The sequence below is a fragment of the Oryzias latipes genome, chromosome 8, assembly GCF_002234675.1.
Source record: "Oryzias latipes chromosome 8, ASM223467v1".
Classification (NCBI taxonomy): Eukaryota; Metazoa; Chordata; class Actinopteri; order Beloniformes; family Adrianichthyidae; genus Oryzias; species Oryzias latipes.
This window is the reverse complement of record NC_019866.2, coordinates 9,996,273-10,018,469: the sequence shown is the minus strand read 5'-3', so window position 1 is coordinate 10,018,469 and position 22,197 is coordinate 9,996,273. Positions and strand designations below refer to the sequence as shown.

General features: G+C 39.6%; 2 protein-coding genes across 7 annotated transcripts in view; both read right to left on the bottom strand.

Annotated features, from left to right (window-relative positions):
* LOC101169609 (brain-specific angiogenesis inhibitor 1-associated protein 2) overlaps window positions 1–16,815 on the bottom strand; it is a 48,313-nt gene extending 31,498 nt beyond the window's left edge. For 2 of the 5 annotated variants that reach the window (XM_023957519.1, XM_023957520.1), the window contains exons 1-3: window positions 16,497–16,815; window positions 3,955–4,030; window positions 828–914 (exon numbers count right to left, since the gene is read on the bottom strand). In XM_023957519.1, the coding sequence (XP_023813287.1) occupies window positions 828–914; window positions 3,955–4,030; window positions 16,497–16,568 (235 nt within the window). In that variant the 5' untranslated portion in view covers window positions 16,569–16,815. The remainder of the gene's footprint in view (window positions 1–827; window positions 915–3,954; window positions 4,031–16,496) is intronic. The other 3 variants (XM_023957521.1, XM_023957522.1, XM_023957523.1) reach the window with 2 other exon arrangements.
* Window positions 16,816–17,688: 873 nt separating this feature from the next.
* On the bottom strand, window positions 17,689–20,387 carry LOC101168369 (charged multivesicular body protein 6). Of its 2 annotated transcripts, none has more exons than XM_004071400.4 (8): window positions 20,064–20,387; window positions 19,648–19,757; window positions 19,343–19,430; window positions 18,990–19,076; window positions 18,445–18,510; window positions 18,258–18,338; window positions 18,103–18,181; window positions 17,689–18,002 (listed from the first exon to the last, which is right to left on the bottom strand). In XM_004071400.4, the coding sequence occupies exons 1-8, from the start codon at window positions 20,127–20,129 to the stop codon at window positions 17,953–17,955; spliced, it is 627 nt and encodes a 208-aa protein (XP_004071448.1). In that variant the 5' UTR covers window positions 20,130–20,387; the 3' UTR covers window positions 17,689–17,952. The 2 variants fall into 2 exon arrangements, with proteins under 2 accessions (XP_004071448.1, XP_020560939.1); XM_020705280.1 differs by lacking the exon at window positions 20,064–20,387 and adding an exon at window positions 19,938–20,029.
* Between the last annotated feature and the right edge of the window lie 1,810 nt (window positions 20,388–22,197).

The window sequence follows — 22,197 nt, the reverse complement described above, 5'->3', positions numbered from 1 at the left end:
TTTTAAGAATTTATGAGAGATGGCTCTTTTTTAACCCAAAGAAGAAAAGGAGGCCAGAGGGAGGTTCACAAAGCAACACCAGAAGAAAGTATTTCAGAAAAGCCTCCTATGTCTACATCTCAATCGGTGGAAACAGGGGGACTGTTTTGCAATATGGACCCGAAGACATCGTCAGCAAGCAGTGACTGGTCCGAATCGGTTAGAGTTTCTATGGCAACCACTCTCTCCAATCACTAGTGCGCTTATAGGAATTCTACATCCCTACAACTAGAAGCAGGCTAGAGAGATTCTGTCAATCAAACGTTTTGACTGCTGGATGTGGGGGCTAGCAGGCACCAAACACTTTTATTGAGTCAGTTTATAACTTGAGTAACTTGCACTACAAAAAAAGAGAAAAAAAAACTGGATTAGCAAGAAAATGTTTAAGGAAAAAAAAAAAGAGCGGGGGGCTGAGCAAAAAATGATTATTCTGATGAACATAATGACTGAGTAATAGCTCTTTATTTCTCAAAGTCTTTGGGATTTTAGCTTCTTGGAGCCAGCGGTAATTCCTGTTTGGAGGGTGGAGGGGGTCACTCAGTCCAGTTTCTTCTACGGTCAATGTTTCAAACTTGTTTTTTTCTACAAAAAGACATTTCACAAAGAAAAACGTGATGCTGTCGATTTAAGAAAACTATACCACTGCATTATTATGTATTTTTCTCCAAGTATAAGAATATCTTATACATACATGTCTTGCAAAATGATGATGCAAACAAGACTACCGGTAATCCAGAGAGAGAAAAATAGATTAGATACCAAGAAAAATATTTTTGTCAATTACTTACCCAAATCTTTGGCTCCTTGGCTCTCGCTGGCCAGTTCTCCCATCCTAACCAGTGCATCAAAGTAGCCTTTTGCAGCAAATGTCACATCTGAAACCAAACACAAGCAAAGGGACTTTGTTAAGATTGCCATACAAATCTGGGAAACAGTTTTTGATTAAGTTTTCCAGCAAGTAGAAGATTTCCATCCTCTAATCTTTTACTACAGCGTATCTGAAGTAGTCAATCAATGCTCCTCATCATCAGAAAATGAGGCAGCGCTGATGCATAAATTATCTTGATGGCATCCTGGATGCTTGATTGCACATCAGAAATTTGACAGATGATTTGTGCTCGACAAAGAGTGAAAAAGTTCTGTCTTAAAAATTACAGAGTTCATTATGTCATTTTAAAAGTTTGATTTTTAACAACGAATTAGACATACAACTCTGTAGACATCCTTCATGCTTGTGATGAACATATAGCTACTAAAAATTTAAACCTTACAGGGAAAAAAAAGCACATGTGGGTTTTTCTTTGTAGAGAAAGAGTAATATGATAGATGAAACATTATGGGTTATCTGATCCAACTGTTTATATCAAAAAGAGAATTATCTTTTGTAACCACACACTTGCATAAACCCAATTGAAATACATTTTTTATTGAACATTTTAATTAAGTTAGCTCCATATAAGCAGAACAATCTTATGAGGGAGATAAAGGAGCACTTTTTTAGGCTTTTAAATGGCTGTTATCCTTTCTTCCTTTTAATTTATTCTTCTTCTAAAATATTCCAAAATCCCAGCTGAAAAACATAGTAAATTATATAATGATTAAGAGGTTATTACTAGTTAATAAGTCATTAAACTTTTTTAAACCTAAGGGGTGCTCAGCAAGATGGAAACGGTTTTATTTCAAAGGAAGATTTGTTCTTTATGCTGAAGATGAGAGAAATTCGTCATAGCACTATTTTTGAAAATCATGGAGTGGAACTCCAACTGCTAAAGCAGGAAGTCAAAGGTCACAAGTGGTGTATGTTCGTGCATGTCTGTGTGCAGGCATGCATCTACACGCAATTGCAGAAAGCGCGAGCAAGATTTTTCTCTAACGGTCATTTCTCTGATCAAGATCCAGCTGTAATTTTTTAATTAAAATTGCTGGCATGTCGACTTAAACCAGTTTTTCATCATGACTGTCAAACAGTCCTCTATCCATCAGGTCATCTCTGTCGATTCCTGGCTGCTGCTTTTGGAGGTGAATTCAGCAGCAGTCCAGGTGACAGACGGGATTCTGTGTCTGCAGACAGCTGCCAAGTGTGAGACACATTTACAAGAATATCCTGGCTCGGGCAGGCAAATTCAAACAGACACATGAAGCCATTGTTCGATGGAAAGTCTTCCAGGCAGGGGGGGAAATAGGCTAATGTTAGCCACAATTATAGCAGAATCAGCTGCAGTGGACAGCATGTTTCCCTTTTCCTCCTGATAGGGAAACACCCAAAAAGTTGGAAGCAAACAGCAGGTGGCAAGCATGGTCAGTGTCCATTTTTGTGATGAGTCTGTTTGGATTTTAAAAACCAATTTTATATAGATTCACGTTTCGTCTCCAAGGATTTCCTTTTAATCAGATTACATACAGTGAACTAGACATCAAGGCAAAAAGCAGCAACATTTTATTTTGAAAATTACACTTGAAAATAAGGTTCATTTATTATTTGGAGATTTTTCAGATAAATTGAAATAAGTCTTTAAAAAAAACATAATATTGCAGAATGTCCACAATTTGCTATTGTTTAAGGAGTCTTTATCTATAAACATTACATAGCAACTGTCAGAGCCAGAAGTTGAACCTCTTAGAAATGAACCAAGGTGCTGCCCCTAACTGTTCAACCCACTGAGCCAAAGCCCCCCCTCACTGACATTAATGTTGCTTTGACCAGGCTAGATTTTCTACCATCTCTTCACAACAGATCTTGTGCCTTTCTTGATATGAAAAAGCATGCACAAGAGCGTGTCAGTTCATGCGTGTTTGCACATGCGTGGCAGAGAGCCGTGTGAAGAGAATGGTGGGAGCCAAGGCGGGTCTCCAAGCAACAGACACTGTGTTCTTGCTGATGCAGCTGCCATAGCATCTGAGACAGTAAGTGTGCGCTTGAAAAATGGCTGACTGGATAAGTTGCATCTATGGGGATGTTTCTGCTTAATGACTTGTGGTTAAAGGGGTTCACAGAGACAGACGGAGGGGATTACCAGATCCCAGATTAAACAGTCAAGAGGTAGGGGTGTGCAGCTTTTCTAAAAGCTTTTCTAAAAGCTGCACACTCCGTAATCAAGACATTACAAAAAAAAAAAGTCAAGCTGATGACTAAAAAGTTGACAGCTGTACTTGCTACTCCACAAGGTTAAACTCGTGTGCACCTTTAAACTATAAATCAGTGTCGGAATCAGTGACTGAATGTTTGAATGGAAGGATGCAACTAATTCCGATCTAGGATGACTACAAATGCAGCCCTTTTGGCTCTGCTGGTGATGAGCACTTTTAATGATTGCACCATATGGATGAAAGTGGGTCCTCCTATCCACATGCTAGTGTAGCTAAATCGGTTTGGTTGAGCCAATCCTGCAGAGTGGGTCTTTAATGGCTCAGTGAACCAGTCTATCCCAGCACCGAGGGCAGGACTTGCTGCTGTGCATCTCAGGAAAAACTAAAGGCATCTTTGGGGAAGTGTGTGTAACTGTTGGGGAGGTTTTGAGGGAATGTTTCTTTGACAGCATAGTAAAGATTTTTTTTATCTTTATTGTGAAAATGTCAAATGTGTTGCTGCACATTTTGGGACACAGGAAAATCTATGGTTTGAACTTCCTTTTCCTTGTTGATTTCACTGCTGGGAGGGAAGTATCCCTAATGCGGCTGTGCAGCCAATTTCCTTTCTACCTCTTTGAGCACATCTATTACAGCACACCTCTGGCAGAGATGGCAAACAAGCCGATAACCACTTTTTACTAAGATAAATCAGGTCCTTCCTGAGCCAGACAAAAATAAAGATGTATGTGAAGAAGATGAGAGTGCTTGTGTGAGAGTCTGCTGTAAACCAGAGACAGAAAAGAAGAATAAAATGAAAAAAAAAAGAATAATGACAAAAGGGCTTACTAGCAAGGGCCTTCTCATAGCTTTTCCCCATTGCGACGAAGTTCCGTAAGCAAGGGTTAAACTGCTCCATAATAGTCTGAAAGAAAAAACAAGACAGTGTCTTTATGGAGATTTTTCAGATCTATATTTCTTCATTTTTTTTTTTTTTTTCACAGACACGTCATCTGCTGACTGCAAGCTGGAAACAACAACATGTGGGATGCTTTCAAAAATGTGTGACATGTTAAAAAAAAATCTACTTCACATGCATTATGAGCTTCAATTTGCTTAAAACAAATACAGTCTGGAGTGATTTCAACAGTTATCCCGTTTGTTTTTTTTACAATGACGTCTTTGCGAATTTAGGGTAAATGGTAATAAAGCCAAAAACCAGAACTTATAAAGAAACACAGTGTACAAGTTACTGCAGGTGAACAAAAAACTACCGTAGTAAGCCAAGTCAGTCTCACAGCAAAGACTGCATAATGTCACAAAAGTTTCCGCTGCTTCTCTCCTTCCTTCTCCAGTCCTCCTCCAGGGCTTCTTCCAATTAGCTGGTCCCCAGTCAGATAGCCAGGAATAACCCAGGGACAGAAAAGCCACCACAACACTGCTGCAGCAGCAGTCGCAGCAGCAGTCCCAACACAAAGACCATCAATGCTGCAGAGCATATAACAATCTCCTACTCAACTGAATTTACACTGCAACAACCTGAAACAAGCCCACCAGCACATCCTTATGCCTCAGTCAGACTTCAGTACCTTGGAATTCTCCCCTACTATGGCTCTTCTGGTCTTCTTTTTAATGAGAGCCAAGAGTTCGATGGGAGGTGTGTGCTTGCTGCACTCCTAGAGGTCACGCAGCTTGAGTACATCATAACCCACCAACGGAACAGCAATGAGTCAGATTGACACAAAGTCACACGGCAAAACTTCCCAACAGAAATCCTGCTTCCTCATGTATTGGAGTGATCAATCCAATTACCAATGATGATTAACATGACAGAACAGGAATAATGCAATTATGAGAATATTGACAGACAATCTTTTTTTGGCATAAAAACATTCACAGAGCACCTGTTTTTACTGATGAATATTTAAGTGACAGCATACTAATACTCATTTTCTGTGTGGAGTCTGAATGTTATTCATTGAACGCTTCACCCAACCTTCCTCTAACATTCTCATTAGACACATCACATCATTCACCACATCTTTCACAGCAAAAGTCAGGATAGGCTCCACCCCTTTGTGATCAATAATGCTAAAATGATAAATGCACATTTTTAGAGGGTCTGTCACAATGGCTGTACATTTTCGTCATCGTCGCAAACGTTGGACAAATAAACAGTTTAATTGTCGTTCACAGTGATTTGGATGTTCTTTAATTATCAACACAAATATAAAAAGGTCAAAAAAATGCTGCAAATTGTTCCCTTAATTAAAAATAAATCACTGGAAAAAAACTCAAGGTCTCAGTGTAGCAAAAATACAAAAATGTATTAAGTTTGTCTGGAGCTGGGAATTTTCTTCTTTCCTAGTTTGCAAATTAATTTTAATGAGTCCCGTTTTAATGTGGCTGCAACGTTTTTGATGCAAAAATGTGTTTATTGGTTCATTAAAACTTTTGCACTTTTGTAGTTTGGCATTTGCCTCACCTGGCTAAAGTCTTAAGTTGCTTGCTGGGTTTTCCCCTCACTATGCTAACTGGGTCAAGATGCCATGTAAGAAGGACTCGCAGCAAGTCCACACTGCAGTGGCTCAGCATTACTCAGAAGCTAAAAGCTTATAAAGTAGAGTAACAAACTTTCAAGAAAGAATATATACTCCTATACAGACACATAAAACAGCACAATAATTCATCGTCTTAAATGAACTTTTTCACTTCAACTTCTTTGAGCCAGAAGCCAGCTCCGACGAGGAAAACGAAGACGTACGTGGATCTAGTCATCTACAAGTGGAGGCATCGGAATGGAGCAGAGCAGGGACCCCAGCATATTTTTTACAACACAAATACGTTCTTTTTCAAACTGCATTTTTTGTCTGCTCCTGATTCACAATGATTTGAATAGAGAAATACTCAGAAATGCAATTTTAAGCTGAATTTTCTTTATACACGCTGTCCATCATGAGAAAAAAAGATGCCACAAGAACATGTTCAAAACATCAAAAATACAATTTTCATAGGAGCGGGTCTTTAAAGAGCTTCGGTTGTTCAACACACAGCTGTCTGAATGTCTTGTGCTAAAAGGAGAGAGTTAAGGAAAAAGCAACAGAATTATTCAAAGCGTTTGTGTGAAAGCTTTCCCGAGAGCTGAGACACGGGGGGGATGTTCATTAATGGTCTATCTCTGTCCAAAAAAGTGTCTCATTATTTGGTAAAAGTCCACCTAAGTGCATGGATCACAAGCTGATGCGAATTCATGCAAATTTGTGCACTCGTACACTAACTTTGATAATAGAAGAGTTCATGTTAAAAAGAGGCGGCATCATTAGAGCACACATTCTCACCAAAGAGGCCAAAGGTTGCTGGCCAGCCGCACAACAAACACAAACTCTGACCCCCTGCTGAGTAAATACACTGATGAAAGGCGACCATCAGGCAAATGTTAAAACACATAGATGCATATGGCGGAATTTTTACAGTGCATCCAACACTGTGCAGCAGAGCATCCAGCCTCTGTCTTCATCCCTTGTCATTGTTGCTAAAAATGTCATCCCATTTCTCTTGTACTACATTTTCACTCTAATTCTGGAAGCTAATTGGGAAAAGGGGCCAGGAGAATCTTAGGTTGTTCGACATGGCGAGGAGAGAGAAATGGAAGTTATGAAATAATCTGCAGTTCGTCCACTCTACTTTAATCCACTTATTTCAGTATTTTTCAGTTTAAGAATTCTGCAAAGAAAAAATGAGAGTTAAAGCTGAAAAGTAATCACTTGTGAAAATGAAAAGTTGAAACTCAAGGACTGACTCAATTCATTGTGAAGCCTAAAATGGAGACTGTTAATTAAAGGGTGCATGTCAAACCACAAACTCTAGATCATGCCGGAAATTTTAGCTTAGGTGAAATATGCATAAACCAAACATCTACACTAAAAAGAAAAAATGCCATCAAAGGGAGCAACATATTATTACGCTCAACTTCAATTCCCCTCGTTGTGGAAGTTGCAGACAAAATCTTTTTTGTGCACCCCAGATAGATTAGACCAAAGCCTTCAAACTGTGGGACATCCACCCATCTGAACTCCCCTGCTACCCTCATTTCCACCTCTGCTCACCGACATAATGATGATCTGCAAAGAGGGCAATTTCAAAGTAACGCCAGATGATTAGAAACCAGAAGAATCGCATGCAGTTTCTCATCCACTTTATTCTTCTGTTCCCCCTCATCCCCTCTTCTACACAACACCACAGACCTGAAAACACAAGATCAGATCCACAAGACGCTCCCAATAACCGTATTAGTGAGGACAGATCGTGTGGAGCAAACCAAAGTAAATGATTTAATCAGAAAGGAATGTGGTCGGTTTTTGTTGTGCATTTGTAAAGCAAGTTTTGAGTGTCTCAATCCGCCAGAGGATCACTGAAACCTAAACCGTCTTTTTGCTGTAAAGGGAAAAGAATTAAGCTAATGCCTTACCCTTCCAGATGACCCCATTCTATGGATCTGGATCAAGACCAGACATGTCAGGATGTTGGCATTTCACCGACATTTTCTAGAATGTAATGTTGCGTCTCCTTAGTGACTGAGCTCACAGCAATAAACAAAGCCCTGCCTGTGCCAGAAGTTAAAAACCAAGTATGTAATCTAAGAACAAAGACGCAAAAGGAAGTACCAGTACAAGCAAACATGCTTCTTTTTTGTCTTGTAACAACTGAAATATTAGTAAAGATGTCAAAAAATTCACTGAAATCAATGCAACTGAAGGGCAGCTTTATGAAACGCATGTAATAATAGAGTTTTAAATTCTCTGCTTGACTGGTTTGCATGAAACTCTGCAAACCTGCCTGGATTGCACCTGATCTCTGCAGGGACAGCTATAAACTGGCGAGGAGAGAAGAGAAAAGGCATTCCACTCAACAATGCCTTATCATGACGCAAGCATTTTAACCAGATTGCTGTTGGGCAGTCAAAAATCTCAAGAATGAAAGGAATTTATTTCTCAAATATAAACACAGAGCTGCATGACATATGATACTACTGATATTTGGAGCTGTGCTGCATTGAAGCACACTGAATACCTACACAAATCGGAGTGTGTGGTAAAGGTAAAAAGTCATGGTCACATGTTTGAACTTGCAGCACCTAAATTCAACATATAAAAAGTACGGAAAAAAACAGACCCTAAAAAAAAAAACTGTTCTTTTTTTTTTCTATCAGTCATGTTTAAACTTTAACAAACTAGATAAACCAAAGGGAGCCAAACATTTGCAGTCAAAGAAGTCAAGCCCACACTGTTAACTGACCTAAAACCCACACAGAGACGACTGTGGGACGCTTTGTTTCAAAGTAGTGTTTCAGCCACATCTAGTTTAACGCCTGCTTGTTATAATGATCAGTAAATTAAAAAATGTCTACTCTGCATCTGTGTTGCAATGCTTTTATATGGAGCATCACTCCAGCAGGAAGCATGTTAGCAACTGCCTTCTTGTAATAAATCACAGAGTTGAGCTTCTGTTTTTAGGAAATATAGTACAATGGAAAAGATCCACATCAGATGGGAAGTTTTAGGACTATCATTCTAAAAACAAAACATGATTGATCTATGTAGAATATAGCAAGGAACTTCCTCCTCTTAGGTTCGTTGGAATAAAAGCTTGTTTCACCTGATTACAAATAGTTTCCTCTTGCAGACAGAAAATGACAGACACTGGTTGCTATATTAAAAAAGAAAAAAAGAAAAAAAACAGCAGCATCATCCAAAAAGGTTTACTTCCAAAACACATCAGGTTTTGCCAAAATGCAATTTTTTTCACTATCACATTCAAATATAGGCAGTTTTTTTTAGTTTACACATCAACCAAACAGATGGTCATAAATTTGTTATTTAGGTAGTCTATTTTAAGGTTCTCGATTTTATTTCTTGTGTGCTAACACGCTTCACTTACATGTGGAGACCATTTTTTTCCATTCTCACTGCAACAACTGACAGACCAGTTGAGCAAACTTAGAGTGCTCCCGACCACATCGATAGGCAAACAAGCACATTCTTCTTTCACTGATGTGCTGGTCCACCCTGAGAGGCAGTTCAGAAACTGTTTGCACTTTTGCATACCTGAAGGCTTACTAATGCTCAAGCAAAAACACAATCAGGTTTTCTGAGAATTCTACAGAGCTCGTGTCCTGACATGGAAAAAATAAAATCTCGTTTATACCTTTATATACCTTTATACCTTTATATTCCCACAAATTAATATCTCGTTCCCACAAATCAATATCTTGTTCCCAAGAAATACTATTTCGTTCCCTTGAAAAAATTAATTTGTGCGACCGAAATAATTATTCACTTCATAAGTCATTCATAAACATGGATATGTTCTCCGCCCCTGCCGCAAAAGCCGATTTCTGCCGCTACTTCCGTGTCTCTGTGACACACATTCGTTCAAGAGGGGAAAAATAAAATAAAAATAATATTCAGGACTTTTCTTTTATTAACATACTCGTTAGCAGTCCCTTAACATCCGAAGGCTAAATGTCACGTATCCCATCATGCATCACACATATCCCATAATGCATCTCGACCAATCACTGTGGCCCTGTAACTGTGATGTTCTCAGAGACAATAGGACATGCTACGTGCTAAGATGCTATGATATGCTACGTAGCATGTAGCCGACTAGCCTTCGGATGTAAAGTGACTGCTAAAGAGTATGTTAAGAAAAGAATAGTTCTGAATATTATTATTATTCCTATTCGACCCTAAACTACAATATCCCATACCGCAGCTGGGTGGCCGGTATACGGCCAGTCAGGTGCCCGAATGCCGGCATAACAAGCAAGCGGTCCGCGGCGGAGCTATGTCCGGGAATCACTATGGTATGGCAAAGCAGCAAGCTTGGGCATCCTAAATTTTATGATATTTTTTCTTATTTTCATTGAGACAATAATAAATTGATCATTCATGTTTTTATTTTCACTTTCTTGATCGAATGTGCGTCATGGAGACACGGAAGTTTCGCTGAAAGTGGCTTTTGCGGCAGGACGGAGAGCATACCTGTGTTTATGAATGACTTTTGATGTGAATAATTTTTTTCCCAGGCCAGCCGAGAGACGTAGTCTCTCCAGCGTGTCCTGGGTCTTCCCCGGGGCCTCCGCCCAGTGGGACATTCCCGGAACACCTCCCCAGGGAGGCGTCCAGGAGGCATCCGGACTAGATGCCCGAGCCACCTCAACTGGCTCCTTTCGATGTGGAGGAGAAGCGGTTCTACTCGGAGCTCTCCGCGGGTGACCGAGCTTCTCACCCTATCTCTAAGGGAGCTCATTTCAGCCACTTGTATTCGGGATCTCGTTCTTTCGGTCATGACCCATAGCTCATGACCATAAGTGAGTATTGGAACAAAGATCGACTGGTAAATTGAGAGCTTTGCTTTTCGGCTCAGCTCTCCCTTCACCACAACGGACCGATACAGCGACCGCATAACTACGGACGCCGCTCCGATCTGCTTGTCAATCTTACGCTCCGGTCTTCCCTCACTCGTGAACAAGAACCCCAGATATTTAAACTCCTCCACCTGGGGCAGGGACACTCCACCCACCGAGAGATGGCAAACTACCTTTCTTCAGTCAAGAACCATGGCCTTAGATTTAGCTGTGCTGACCCTCATCCCAGCCGCTTCACACTCTGCCGCAAACCGCCCCAATGCACGCTGGAGGTCCTGGCTTGATGAAGCCAACAGGACAACATCATCTGCAAAAAGCATAGAGGAAATCCTGTGGTCCCCAAACCAGATCCCCTCCGGCCCCTGGCTGCGCCTAGAAATTCTGTCCATAAAAACTATGAACAGAACCGGTAGAATTCCTATATCTACAAAAAAAAAAACATTTCTTTTCATCAACTTTCTGAATGAGCAGAGAGAAAAAAACACCTTCCTGAAGCCCCGTCACATTTCTTTCTTTAGTTGCCAAGTTAAAACTGTCCAGTTAGCAATAATGCACATCGTTCTTGCTTTAGACAGGAGAGCAAGTGCACCACTTATTTCCACAGTATGTTTTTTTTTTCTTTAAGTAGCCAGCAGTTTTTTACTTGTTTTTGCAATGTCATGCAAGCCCCTTCTGTTTTTTAAAGTGATGGAATGCATTTAAAACCCCTTGACTGAACTCTGGCATCAAATTTCTGTGTAATAAGAAAAACCTGACAGCTTCTTCTAATAGCAGACTGATTCAAATTAGAGTAACTGCTTGAAACAAGAAGATGCACACTGACAGAGAAAGCTTCAAATCGTTGTTTGACCTCATTATTGCCTCAAAGGGTTCTGAAGCTGCAGCACTAATTCCTCATTTCCTCTGAAGCAGCCATCTCTCGGGCCACCTCTTCCACCTGCTGTTGCCTCTGGACAACAAATTATTTGCCCCCAAGAGAGCCACAACTTATAGTACAATTGCTCTGCTGTCATCAGTGGGCATGCAGCATACAGCATCGCCCGAGCTCCTAAACCTAATACCGGTACACACTCGTAACCATAGCAACCAGGACACAGACGTCTTTGGTGGCTTTAGTTTAGTTTCTTTCCATGCAAGTTTCAGCAACTTAAAGCACATTTTTACATTTTAGTTTTGAGGATTGCAGTAATGCTCATGTGAGGTTCCATGCTTTTGTTTTGTTTCTTTAAACTGGGGAAGATTTTTGTTCCCAATGCCTAACCAACATAAACTCAAAGAGGATTTGGATCTGCTGATTAGGCATTCAAGGGCCAATCTTTCCAGCTAAGTCCTTCTTAGTGAAATCACAGCGCCTCTGTTCCCTTGTCTGTTCTTTCATCAGCGTACCAGCAAGCGTCTGCAACACAGCAGATGCAAATAAATTAGGCTTTGGCAAAAATTGGATTGGAATGCATTGGAGTTTCGAGTAGAAGTGGGTCTTTTTCTTTTTTTTTGAAAAATAGCCTGGCTGCTCTACAGTTGCTTGCTTAGCTGGCTCGGTGGGTGGAGTGTGGCCGATGGCACTCAAAAGTATCTGCATCCGTGTCAGACCGATACAGCAAGAGAAGCCTCAGGCGTGCTCAATGTTGTCCATGACCCTCAAATGTAAGGCCATTGTCCGCTGCCACAGCACTTACGACAATTTACAGTCTCAGTGTCTTTCCCAGGCGGGGTATAATTACAGTGTCACCCTCCACAGTAATTAGGCACTTGAACAAGGACATGGATTGTCTATGCGTATGAAACCCCCCCCCCCCCCCATACACACTAACAGACACACACACACAAACACACTTTCTTCTCTCTTCCACCCTGATAAAAAGGGGTTAAAAGTTCATTTTTGATGAAAAAAAGGCTCACGCTTGTTTTTGAGTCATTTCACACCGAAGCAGCTTTAAAAATGACACTTCATTGCAGTCAGCACACAGTTCCCTTGAATTTAGCACTCAGCATTGCCAGTCTATGCCCTTGGAAAAAAGGAAAATAAAAAATAAAAAGCGATGCCGAATGAAAGGAAAGAGAGAATGTCTCTAAACCATCCGCCCCCAGACGTTCAGAGAAGGTGGGTGTGTGGAGCAATAGTCCTCCTCTCTGCATCACACAGAACAAATCCGTTCTTCCACAAGCAATGAATATTACGATATCTCCTGCAAAGCATAATGCGATCATTTCAAGGCCCCAGGTGCCAGCAGGCACAAACTTGTTGAAACGTTATTTTCTGGAGGCAGATGTTCAGCAGCTCAAGTCACTTAACACTCCTTCAAATTGCCTATTGACAGACAAGTGACGTCTGATGTGATACTCCAAGAACAAAAGAAAGTTAATAAAGCTTCTACAAACAAGTTCGTGCAAGGAGACAGCAGGATCAACGGTAAATATCCCACAAACAAAGACTGTTTACTCTGAAATAAAAACATGCATATTTGCAAACGATCACATGATTGCTCCTTGCCATCGTTTTTCCTCCCTTTAGCTTTTCTGAACCCATCACCATCTGCAAGTCTTTTAGCACAGTAATATGACAGAAACACATATGAATAATGTCACGTTGTTGCTAAGAGACCACCTGTTCAGATCTTCTATATAAGATTGTGGCACAACCGAGGGTTCCAAATCATCAAAGTATCACTCCTGTGTGTGTAGTGAATGCCACAATAGTATATCAATTCAGAGAAAAGCCATTATATAATAGGATTCCTATAAAGCAGACTGCATTTCAGAGGGAGTTTCTCCTGGTGCCGTATCAGTGATAAATGGTCTGATAACAGCAGAAAAATCACACTTGATTTAGCCGTTTAAAAAAAGTCAGGGAGTGGAGTTTCAGTGAAAAACAAGCGCTCTCCCAGGGGCAAGTAGCGGCGAACCACACCCATCTTCTCCTTTACCTGTTGAGGTGAGCCGAAAGCTTGCACCGTGTGCACCAGAAAACACAACATTTCCCGTGACAAAGACTGAGTACACACCAGTGGGTTTCACAATCCTGCAGGGTGTGTTCAAACACTTGGTTTCTGCCTTTCTAACTTGATTTACTTTACAGGATAAAAGTGTTGGAGTGCACACAACCTCATTCTTCTTTATCTTCAACCCCTATTAATCTGTTTGTTCACTTAGGGCCAGCCAGGTCAGACCTCATCCGTCCACATGCTAAGAGGCTTGACCCACAGCACCCCACCCCACCCCTTCTCAGACACGGCCAGCTGGTGAAGATGACAGCGTGATGCAGACACACACCGTCACTGAGCGGCCGCCTTAAGCACCCGTCTCTCCCCAGTCATAAATGGAAATAACTAGACGTCTGAGGGTTGAACGCGATAGGAGACAATTGAGGTGAGTCACGCAGGATCATGTAAGGATCGCTGGGTTTACAGGCTGACTCCCCTGTTGATTAAGATTAAGACGCTTGCAACAAGAACCAGAATCCCCAGGCTCGCCCACAAAACCAGTCCTGTTAAACACACACTCAACTGGGCTAACATGAGTCACAGCACCACCCTTACCCCCCTCACCTCCCTGGCCTGTGCCCAGCTGCTGGCTGCACTGACTTAACACTTCCCTTCCTCTGGAAGAGGCTTGCTTGCATGGAAAACAGAGAAAATTATACAGAGACATTCAAATGCATGTGGGGTAGAGAAATGGTTCCAGCACTCTGGGAGGGTTGCAGATGTATAAAGGTATTATTTTCCTCTCAAAAGTAAGCTGCTGGAGTGTTTTCAGCTGCTGGGGCTGCATACAAATAAGGATTGGGAGAGCCAATATTGAGTGGAATAAAATAAAGTAAACTAAAAACATCAGAACTTCTAAGACTCAAATAAACAACCTGTTATCTCTGTCACCAAACATGGCCAAATATCAGATATTTGTTTTGTTTTTAGGCTAAAACTACCTCCAAATGTCTTATCCAAGAGAATTGAAAACTTCCAATTCAAGCTTCACGTTACAATATAAAAATATTAGATATTTACTTCATTTTTGGTCAAATAAATCCTTTCAGATTTTGTTTTATGGCCGTTTTGTTTAAATCATCTTTCTAAAAATATCTTGCCACCAAAAACATTTGACTGTTTGAGGGTGAAGATGTTCCCACCATGCATCGTACACCAATAATGAATGATTTTTCACAGCTAAAATACACATTGAAGGATCAACACCTTTGGTAACATTTCACACAGCAAAAAATAAATCTTAAGAAAGTAAAAATACACTTTTTTTAAGAAAAATAATCTCTTTAGAAAAGTTTTTGAATTGAATAAATATTTTTTATACTTTTCTTACCTCGTTGGCATTTTTTTTTTTTTTTTTGCCTATTTACTTTTGAAGAAGTTTTAACTTATTTTTATAATGGAGCCAGTTTTGCAGTGTACCAACCAGGCAGAGAGGAACCTACTGGAAAAGTGCTGCAGAGATATTGAGAGTTTGTAACAAAAGAAAGAACCGACTGATGATTGAGCTCTGAAGGTCATCTGAGGGTGATGAACAAATTCCAAAATAAAAATGTCATGATTTGTTAGACTTGAGCTGTAAAATTGTGTTTAAGACCAGAAGATATCGCTTTCGGAGACTCTGAATGACAATATCTGCTGTCTTGTCCAAGTCATACCATGACAAATGCTACTAACAAAAACTTGATCTTATTTTGAAGTGTTCAAGGGTACCTTGTATCCTTAAAAAGTGCTTCAACCAGCAATTTCTGACCTCTGACTTTTGCACTGGGTCACATCCCATGAGGAAGGGGAGACTCTGTTTCCCCACTCCACTACCCATCACTGTTTCTGGCTGTCAGGTCTGTGACAGGAAGGAGACATCTCCCTCCAGACAAGAAGCTCAAAGCGCCTTTGCACTTGCATATAAAGAACCCACCCATGAAAGAACTTATAGGATTTTTGTTGTTCAACTCTGAGAAAATAGCTGTAAACATGGCGTCCAATTTACAGGGAGACCCTTGAAAAGAAGAAAGTACCTGGAATTCCTCCTGGAAAGCCACAAACTAACCGTTTGTTCGGAAATTATTTGCATGTTCAAGTCATGGAGCAGGAATTGCCCCAGATGTCATATTACTCTCACAAACGATCAAAAATAAACTTAGTAAGACCACCTGCACGAATAGAAAAATTTAAACTGACTCAAACAAACCCTCACAATAAAGTTTAGCTCTGATTTCATTCTGGCCTGAAACTTTGCAAATCCAACAAGGAACATGTTCTTTTTCATTGAATTGTGCAACAATTACTGCTAAAAGGAGTGGATGATTAATGGGCGAGATATTCAAGTACAGCCATTCATCAGACCCTGCCACAATGTAGAGAACACAATTGTATCTTTTTCTTCTCCCCCCCCACAGCTCCAATAGCCACCACTTTAACACAAAAGTGGTGGTCAACATTTCTTTCGTTTTCCTTTCTTTTTAATTGATGCGTAACAGGTTTTGATGAAGAACAGGTTTGGGGATACATGTTTACTTGTTGCAACAGAGACTCACCCTGTGTGCCAAACACAGTCTTTTGGAATGCATGGTGTGTTTTTGCTTCATTAAAGTAGGCTTTATAGATCCACTGGTTTCCTGGGAACAGGCTAAACTACAATGAGAGGTGGAGGCAGACCCACTTCAGCAGGCCTGCACGACAGAACTAGACTGATTGGCTCAGAATCCGCTGGCACTGGAGCAAAAGGGGTTTTTTGTAAGTATGTCGCCCCAATTCACCTGTAAAACAACGCTTTGAGGAATGGTGCGTTCAAGTGAAGAAGTCTGAACGCGTAGAAATGGATTCTTCTTTTAATGTGTGAGATTAAAAGTACCTTTCCTCCATCAAAAAAAGGGTTAATTACGTCGGACGTTTTCAGCGGCTCTCTGTCAATGAACGAAAAATCTCTAAACGTTGTGTCTAACATTTGAAATCACGTCAAAACTTTATCAATTAAACTTTACCTTATAGACATTTTCCGTCATGCGGTGAACCTCGTCGGTGCGAGACATGGTGAAATCTTCAGCCAGGACCATAAACGTTAGATTTCGCTGAAGCGTTTATCCTTAGAAAAAGAAAAGATTTAATTTAAAAAAAAATGAAGAAAAAAAATCAAAGTGGATCTAAGAATGAGCGAACCGCGAGAAAACGCGTCCGCAGGAGTGGCGTTGCGCTCCCGAAACCTACTAACTAAACGCACCTTCCCTTCCTCCAGCTGACAGCCTGTGTGACATTCAGGGACCAAAGAAAATCTGGTATTTTAAATTTTCTCAAGCGGACAAGGTAAAATGTTGGAGGAAACTTCGATGATAAGCGCCTCGTTTTAAAAAAGCTATTTAAATATTTATCGGTTTTGAATATTTCGTAAAGTTTCAAACAAAAAAATTAATTGAACGCTTTTAAAATCTTCTAGACGTGTCCACTCGTGTGCAGGTGAAGTCACTATTTGTGCGCTCAGTATTCCATTTCCTACAGCACCCAAATGCATCGTTTTTCGCTAAAGTAAAAATGTGATGCCCGCCCCCAACATCTCTATACCGATGGACTATCACGACCAGAACCTAAAAAAGGCGAGTGTTGGTCTACATTGGGAGGACACAAACTTAAACACCTCATTTGAAAAGGAAGAAAACAAACTTTAGTCATACTGTTGAGTCACAAGGGCTAATCAGCAGTTTTGGTCCACAGAATGAATAAATAAGCTGATGACTTCATGCGTTGTCCTCGGTGATTCTGCACAGATCAGGTGCGTTTTATCTATATTAACCTGTTTCTTTACCGTGCATAATTTGGCTGTTATGAGGAAAATTCTGAAATAAACTTTACGTAACTTTGTATTTCTTTATTAAAAAACGATTTAATCATATCAACCAAATAACTGGGGTTGCTTTAAGAAATTTCAAATGACTTTAGAATTATTTAAAGTAATATAGCTAAACCTCAATGTTTGTTTTTTTCCTAAATATTCTGCATACTTTAGTGATGCGACGTATTTTTAAAAGTAAATAAAAATAGTAACTACCCATGGGATCGATTTGAAATTGACTGAAGGTATGGGCTGTACACTGACCACCACAACATTTAGTAAATAGTGCCATCTTGTGGACAAAACCTGCAGCACACCTTGTCTGACAAAACATTTGACACAAAAACAGATCATTTTTGACAGCGTCATTTATTACAATTAATGTAATATGTACAATAAATTAAATATTAGAAACATCTAAAAGTCAGCTTCTTGTCCTGCTTAATACTGTCTTGTAATCAGAGAAAACAAACACTTTTGGAAATGACTTGAAGAACTGTAAAACTGACGAAAATCCTCCAACGTCTGTCGATTTTGTATATCAAAATTAGGAAACAAAGTTGTACTGCTCCATTTCACATTAGGTGAAAAATGTTTAGCAAACAAAGAAGCTGTCAGGCGGCCAGCATCTCTCTGTTGGGCTTACTCTTTGCTTCTTTTTTCTCTGTAAAAAGCACAAACAAAAAGACACAAAAACAACAAAATAGACATACAATAGTCTTAAAAATATTTTATGTTATAGCTGAGGTAAAGGAAAAAGTAACCTGTGCCTGGTTCCAGCTCAGCAGATTTAGAAACATGTGGGATTGGTTCATTGGGGATGTCTGGAAGTGCAACATCTTCCTGTTGGTGGCACAAATCAACTCCATATGAGCAACATGTTGGTAAAGAAAGGCTTATCATGCAATTTAAAACTCACGTGAGTGATAGCTTCCAACTCTGCTAAAACCGCATCTTCATCCTCCTGAGTCAATGAACCCGCCAACAGTTCATCTATTTGCTGCAGGGAAAGACTTAGGGGTTATTTTAGCAGTCAGATTTATATTATTCGGTCAAAAATATTTAAATTTTTTTAATTTAAAAGTGTCAAAAATGAAGGCATTTACCCTCTGATATTCAATTGATTCTTGAGTCTCATCCAGGATTCTTTCCACTTCTTCAATTGACATCATCTGCCACAAGGTTAAAAGACAAGAAAAATATATTTTGTTGTGGCCTTTTTTTTTGATCACACACACACAAATATGCTAGTAGTATTTCAGTGCAAGATGCCCCCTTTGTGTTTAAAAAAATCCCACTCTGACCCTCTTTTGATTGATTTTCAAAGCGGTCCCAGGCAAAATCAACGAGACTGTTCGCATGGAGTAGGCCCTTTCCCCATTTCCCAACATCCGTCTGTTTAGGCGCTCTTCTGCTAGCTTACAGCCCCTCACAACCACAATCTAACAATACCGGTGCAACAAAAATGGCTTTAAGTGTGTTCAGCGGACAAACAAGTTGTCAATTTTAATCCTTTTATCTTTAAACAAAGTGTACACATAAATAAACAAAAACGCACTACCATGCTGGCATTTTAAGAAAAATCCTGTTTATGGAAACTTTGACATATTAATCCATGCATGCTTTTGAGGGAAGAGGGGGAACGTCATACCTGCTGCATGCTCTTTAGGCAGTCATTTCCAACCTTCAGCCCCTCAATGACTTTCATCTCAATTTGCATGAACTCAATATCTTGAACCTGCAGAAAAATCTTTGCTTTAAAAAAGTTTTAAAAGTGAAAAGGTGTGACATTAATGACAAATAGACTAGAAAAACAAATTTTGTGTGTGAATATTTTAGGACAACAAAAAAAGCTTTTTTCCACCATTATAAATCACAAACTTATAGTAACATTAGCTCTCAACTCTTTAGATTGTTTTCAATTTACTTAGACTGTGGTTATTATTACAGGTTTACTATGAATGTGTTATTTTTTCCTCTCTTTTAGACATTTGCATCTTTTACCATGTGTTCCAGGTTGGAAATCTGGCTTTCAGCCTTATTTAATAACTGATCCTGGTAGCGTGTTTTCTTAAGAAGCACCAGTGCTTTCCTGCAAAAACAAATGAAAGACACAGAACGTCAATCAAATCATCATCATGCATCATTATCTTGACAGGGTGCATCCAGAACAAAAAGAAAGAAGGATATGGATTGAGCCTCTTGCAATCACCTGAGCATGAAAGGAATTATTTCAATTACTGCCTACTTTTGCAACCACTACATCATGGGGTGCAGATTTATTTTAATAACTAGAAAAGCCAGCTTACTCTTTCTTGCCATCGTTCAGTAACTGCTTGGCCAAGAGTCGCTCTTTATCCATATGGAAGGCGATTTTCTTCTGATACTGCTTCAGTTTGTCTCTTTGTTGCTTTAATTGCTGGACGAGGTAAAGCAAATGACAGTCAATTAGACATGAAAGAAGCTAGGTTGTTTAGAACAGATTCGTAGATTAACATAGAGTTTCAAAGCAAAACAAAACACGAGTGCTCAAATTTGCAGTTTATGTTTTGTATTATATTCAACCACCAAAAGAAATGTAAATGATCCGCCTTCAAACCTCTGTTCAATCGGTGCTTCTAATTAATATAATTAAAATCCCAGTGGTGAGATAAAACCTAGTTAATCCACGCTTCTACAGTTAGTAGTAGGCTGTTATTAACAGTTGTAATACGGAGCAGCTCACCAGTATAGCTTTGTCTCGTTCCGTTACACGAGAAGGTTGAGTCTTTCTCCCAAAAACGTTTCCCATTATTTAGTTACATCTCCACAATACGCCCCCTAACCCTCACACGGAATATTATTTTTCAAAAAGCATTTTATTACGATTCCGCTAAGTAATCTCGGCGGCTAGCAGGCTAACTGCCAACAATCTCGACTGTTTTTCCGTGTTGACTACGGCAAGCGAAGAAAGACTAAAAGACTTCCTTCGCCTTAATCAACACTTCTTTCTTGGCAATCAGTAACAAACGGCAACTCAAACTTTGGTTGACAATCGTGCTATTTCACATTAGTGGCGGTTATTCTGGCTGTTTATTACAATTACACCAGTCAAGTTTGTGCAATATTCATGTGCAGCTGATGAACCACCATAAACTTTTTAATACTTACCATTGAATAGTTAAAAAATGAAAATAAAAAAACAACAAAAACAAAAAAGACAATATATACTAAAATTACAGGGAGAATTAAACAAAAAAAAACTTATAATAACAAAGACCTTAAAAGACTCATACAAGCAAATCAACTAAACAAACATCAACTTTTTTTTGGAGATCTTTATTTGAACAGTATGAGATATGTCATCTTCAACCACCTAAATCTCCTACACCCAGTTTTAATATTTGAGGCATGCAACAGCAGGACAGAAATACTTTAAATCTTTCATATTTTAACTTCTTTTTATGTTTTTTTTCTGTAATGGATTTAGGCTAGATCACCGAAAGCAATAAATATAAACATGTATAGATGTCTGTATACCATTTATTATATCAAAGTTGAAATTTCTACAAAGTATACAAATTTTCAAGGTGCAGTCTGTTATGCACCAAGAAAAACAGCTTCCATGAACTTTACAACCTTTCTGAAATGCTGCTTTTTCGCATCTTTAAAGGAAAATATGCTTCAAGGATCCTCAGTGCTGGAGCCTAAAAAATGTTTTGTTTTTTTTTAAATCATGTTATTTTATAGCTTAAATTCTTTTCATCTATTTACATTTAAAAGGACAACCAGGCATTAAGCAATTCATGCTATGATGCATCTTTAGTGTTTCATGGTCACATTCTTCCCGCTAAGCAAATCTTATGAGAAACACTCAATTGTGGCTATTTAAATTTTTACTTAATTTTCACTCTTCTACCATCTAGTAAAATTTTATCAGGATAAAACACAATATCATTACGGAGTTGTAAAGATGTGCTGCTGATCTTTGTGAACATTTACAATGTATCCATTTATTCATTCATTCATTCATTCATTTTCTGTACCGCTTTGTCCCTTTCGGGGTCACGGGGCTGCCGGAGCCTATCCCGGCTACTTGGGCGTAGGCAGGGGATGCCCTGGACAGGTCGCCAGTCTGTCGCAGGGTAGAACATCCACAATCACACACCCATGCACTCTCACACTCACACCTATGGACAATTTAGAGTTGCCAATTAACCTATGAAGCATGTCTTTGGACAGTGGGAGGAAGCCGGAGATCCCGGAGAAAACCCACGCATACACGGGGAGAACATGCAAACTCCACACAGAAAGGTCCCCCATTGATGTACTTTTCATGTCCCCCAGCCGGGACGTGAACCAGGGGCCTTCTTGCTGTGAGGCAAGAGCGCTAACCACTGCGCCACCGTGCAGCCTTTGGAGTATCCATTTATTAACTCCAAAATAATGTTTCATGTTGATTTACTATAATACATATATGATCATCTATCTTAAACGCCATTGACTGCAAAAAAACCCCCAAAAAGAAACAGTCCACTGTCTCTTTGGAAAAGGTGAATGTAAAGCTTCTTAGGGTCCCCATGAAAAATTCAGTGGGCTGTCTTAATGTTATACTGTTTGGAAAAAGTTCTCCATGTAAACCACTTACCGCTCATTTCCATTCCAATGATGGATGATGATTTTATGACACTGGTGAGAGATCGGAAATGGTGTGTCTCCAGTTTAATGTTAGCCTTGGGTGCATCTCAGGACATTGACCAACGGCCTTGTTGGATAATTGACAGCCATAAAACTATGTAACAAGTAAATAACGTTAGGAGGCTTTGAGTCAAATGTTCTTAAGGTTTTTAAAAATAAATCAGAAATAGATGCAAGTTCTG

What these genes read in the sequence shown, in the direction of transcription:
- LOC101168369 (XM_004071400.4), bottom strand. Translation starts at nt 20,129, where the DNA reads ATGGGAAACGTTTTTGGGAGAAAGACTCAACCTTCTCGTGTAACGGAA. An exon ending in TTTCCAACCTGGAACACATG is followed by an intron (nt 19,077 to 19,342) that starts GTAAAAGATGCA and finishes ATTTTTCTGCAG; the next exon opens with GTTCAAGATATTGAGTTCAT. An exon ending in GCCTAAAGAGCATGCAGCAG is followed by an intron (nt 18,511 to 18,989) that starts GTATGACGTTCC and finishes ACCTTGTGGCAG; the next exon opens with ATGATGTCAATTGAAGAAGT.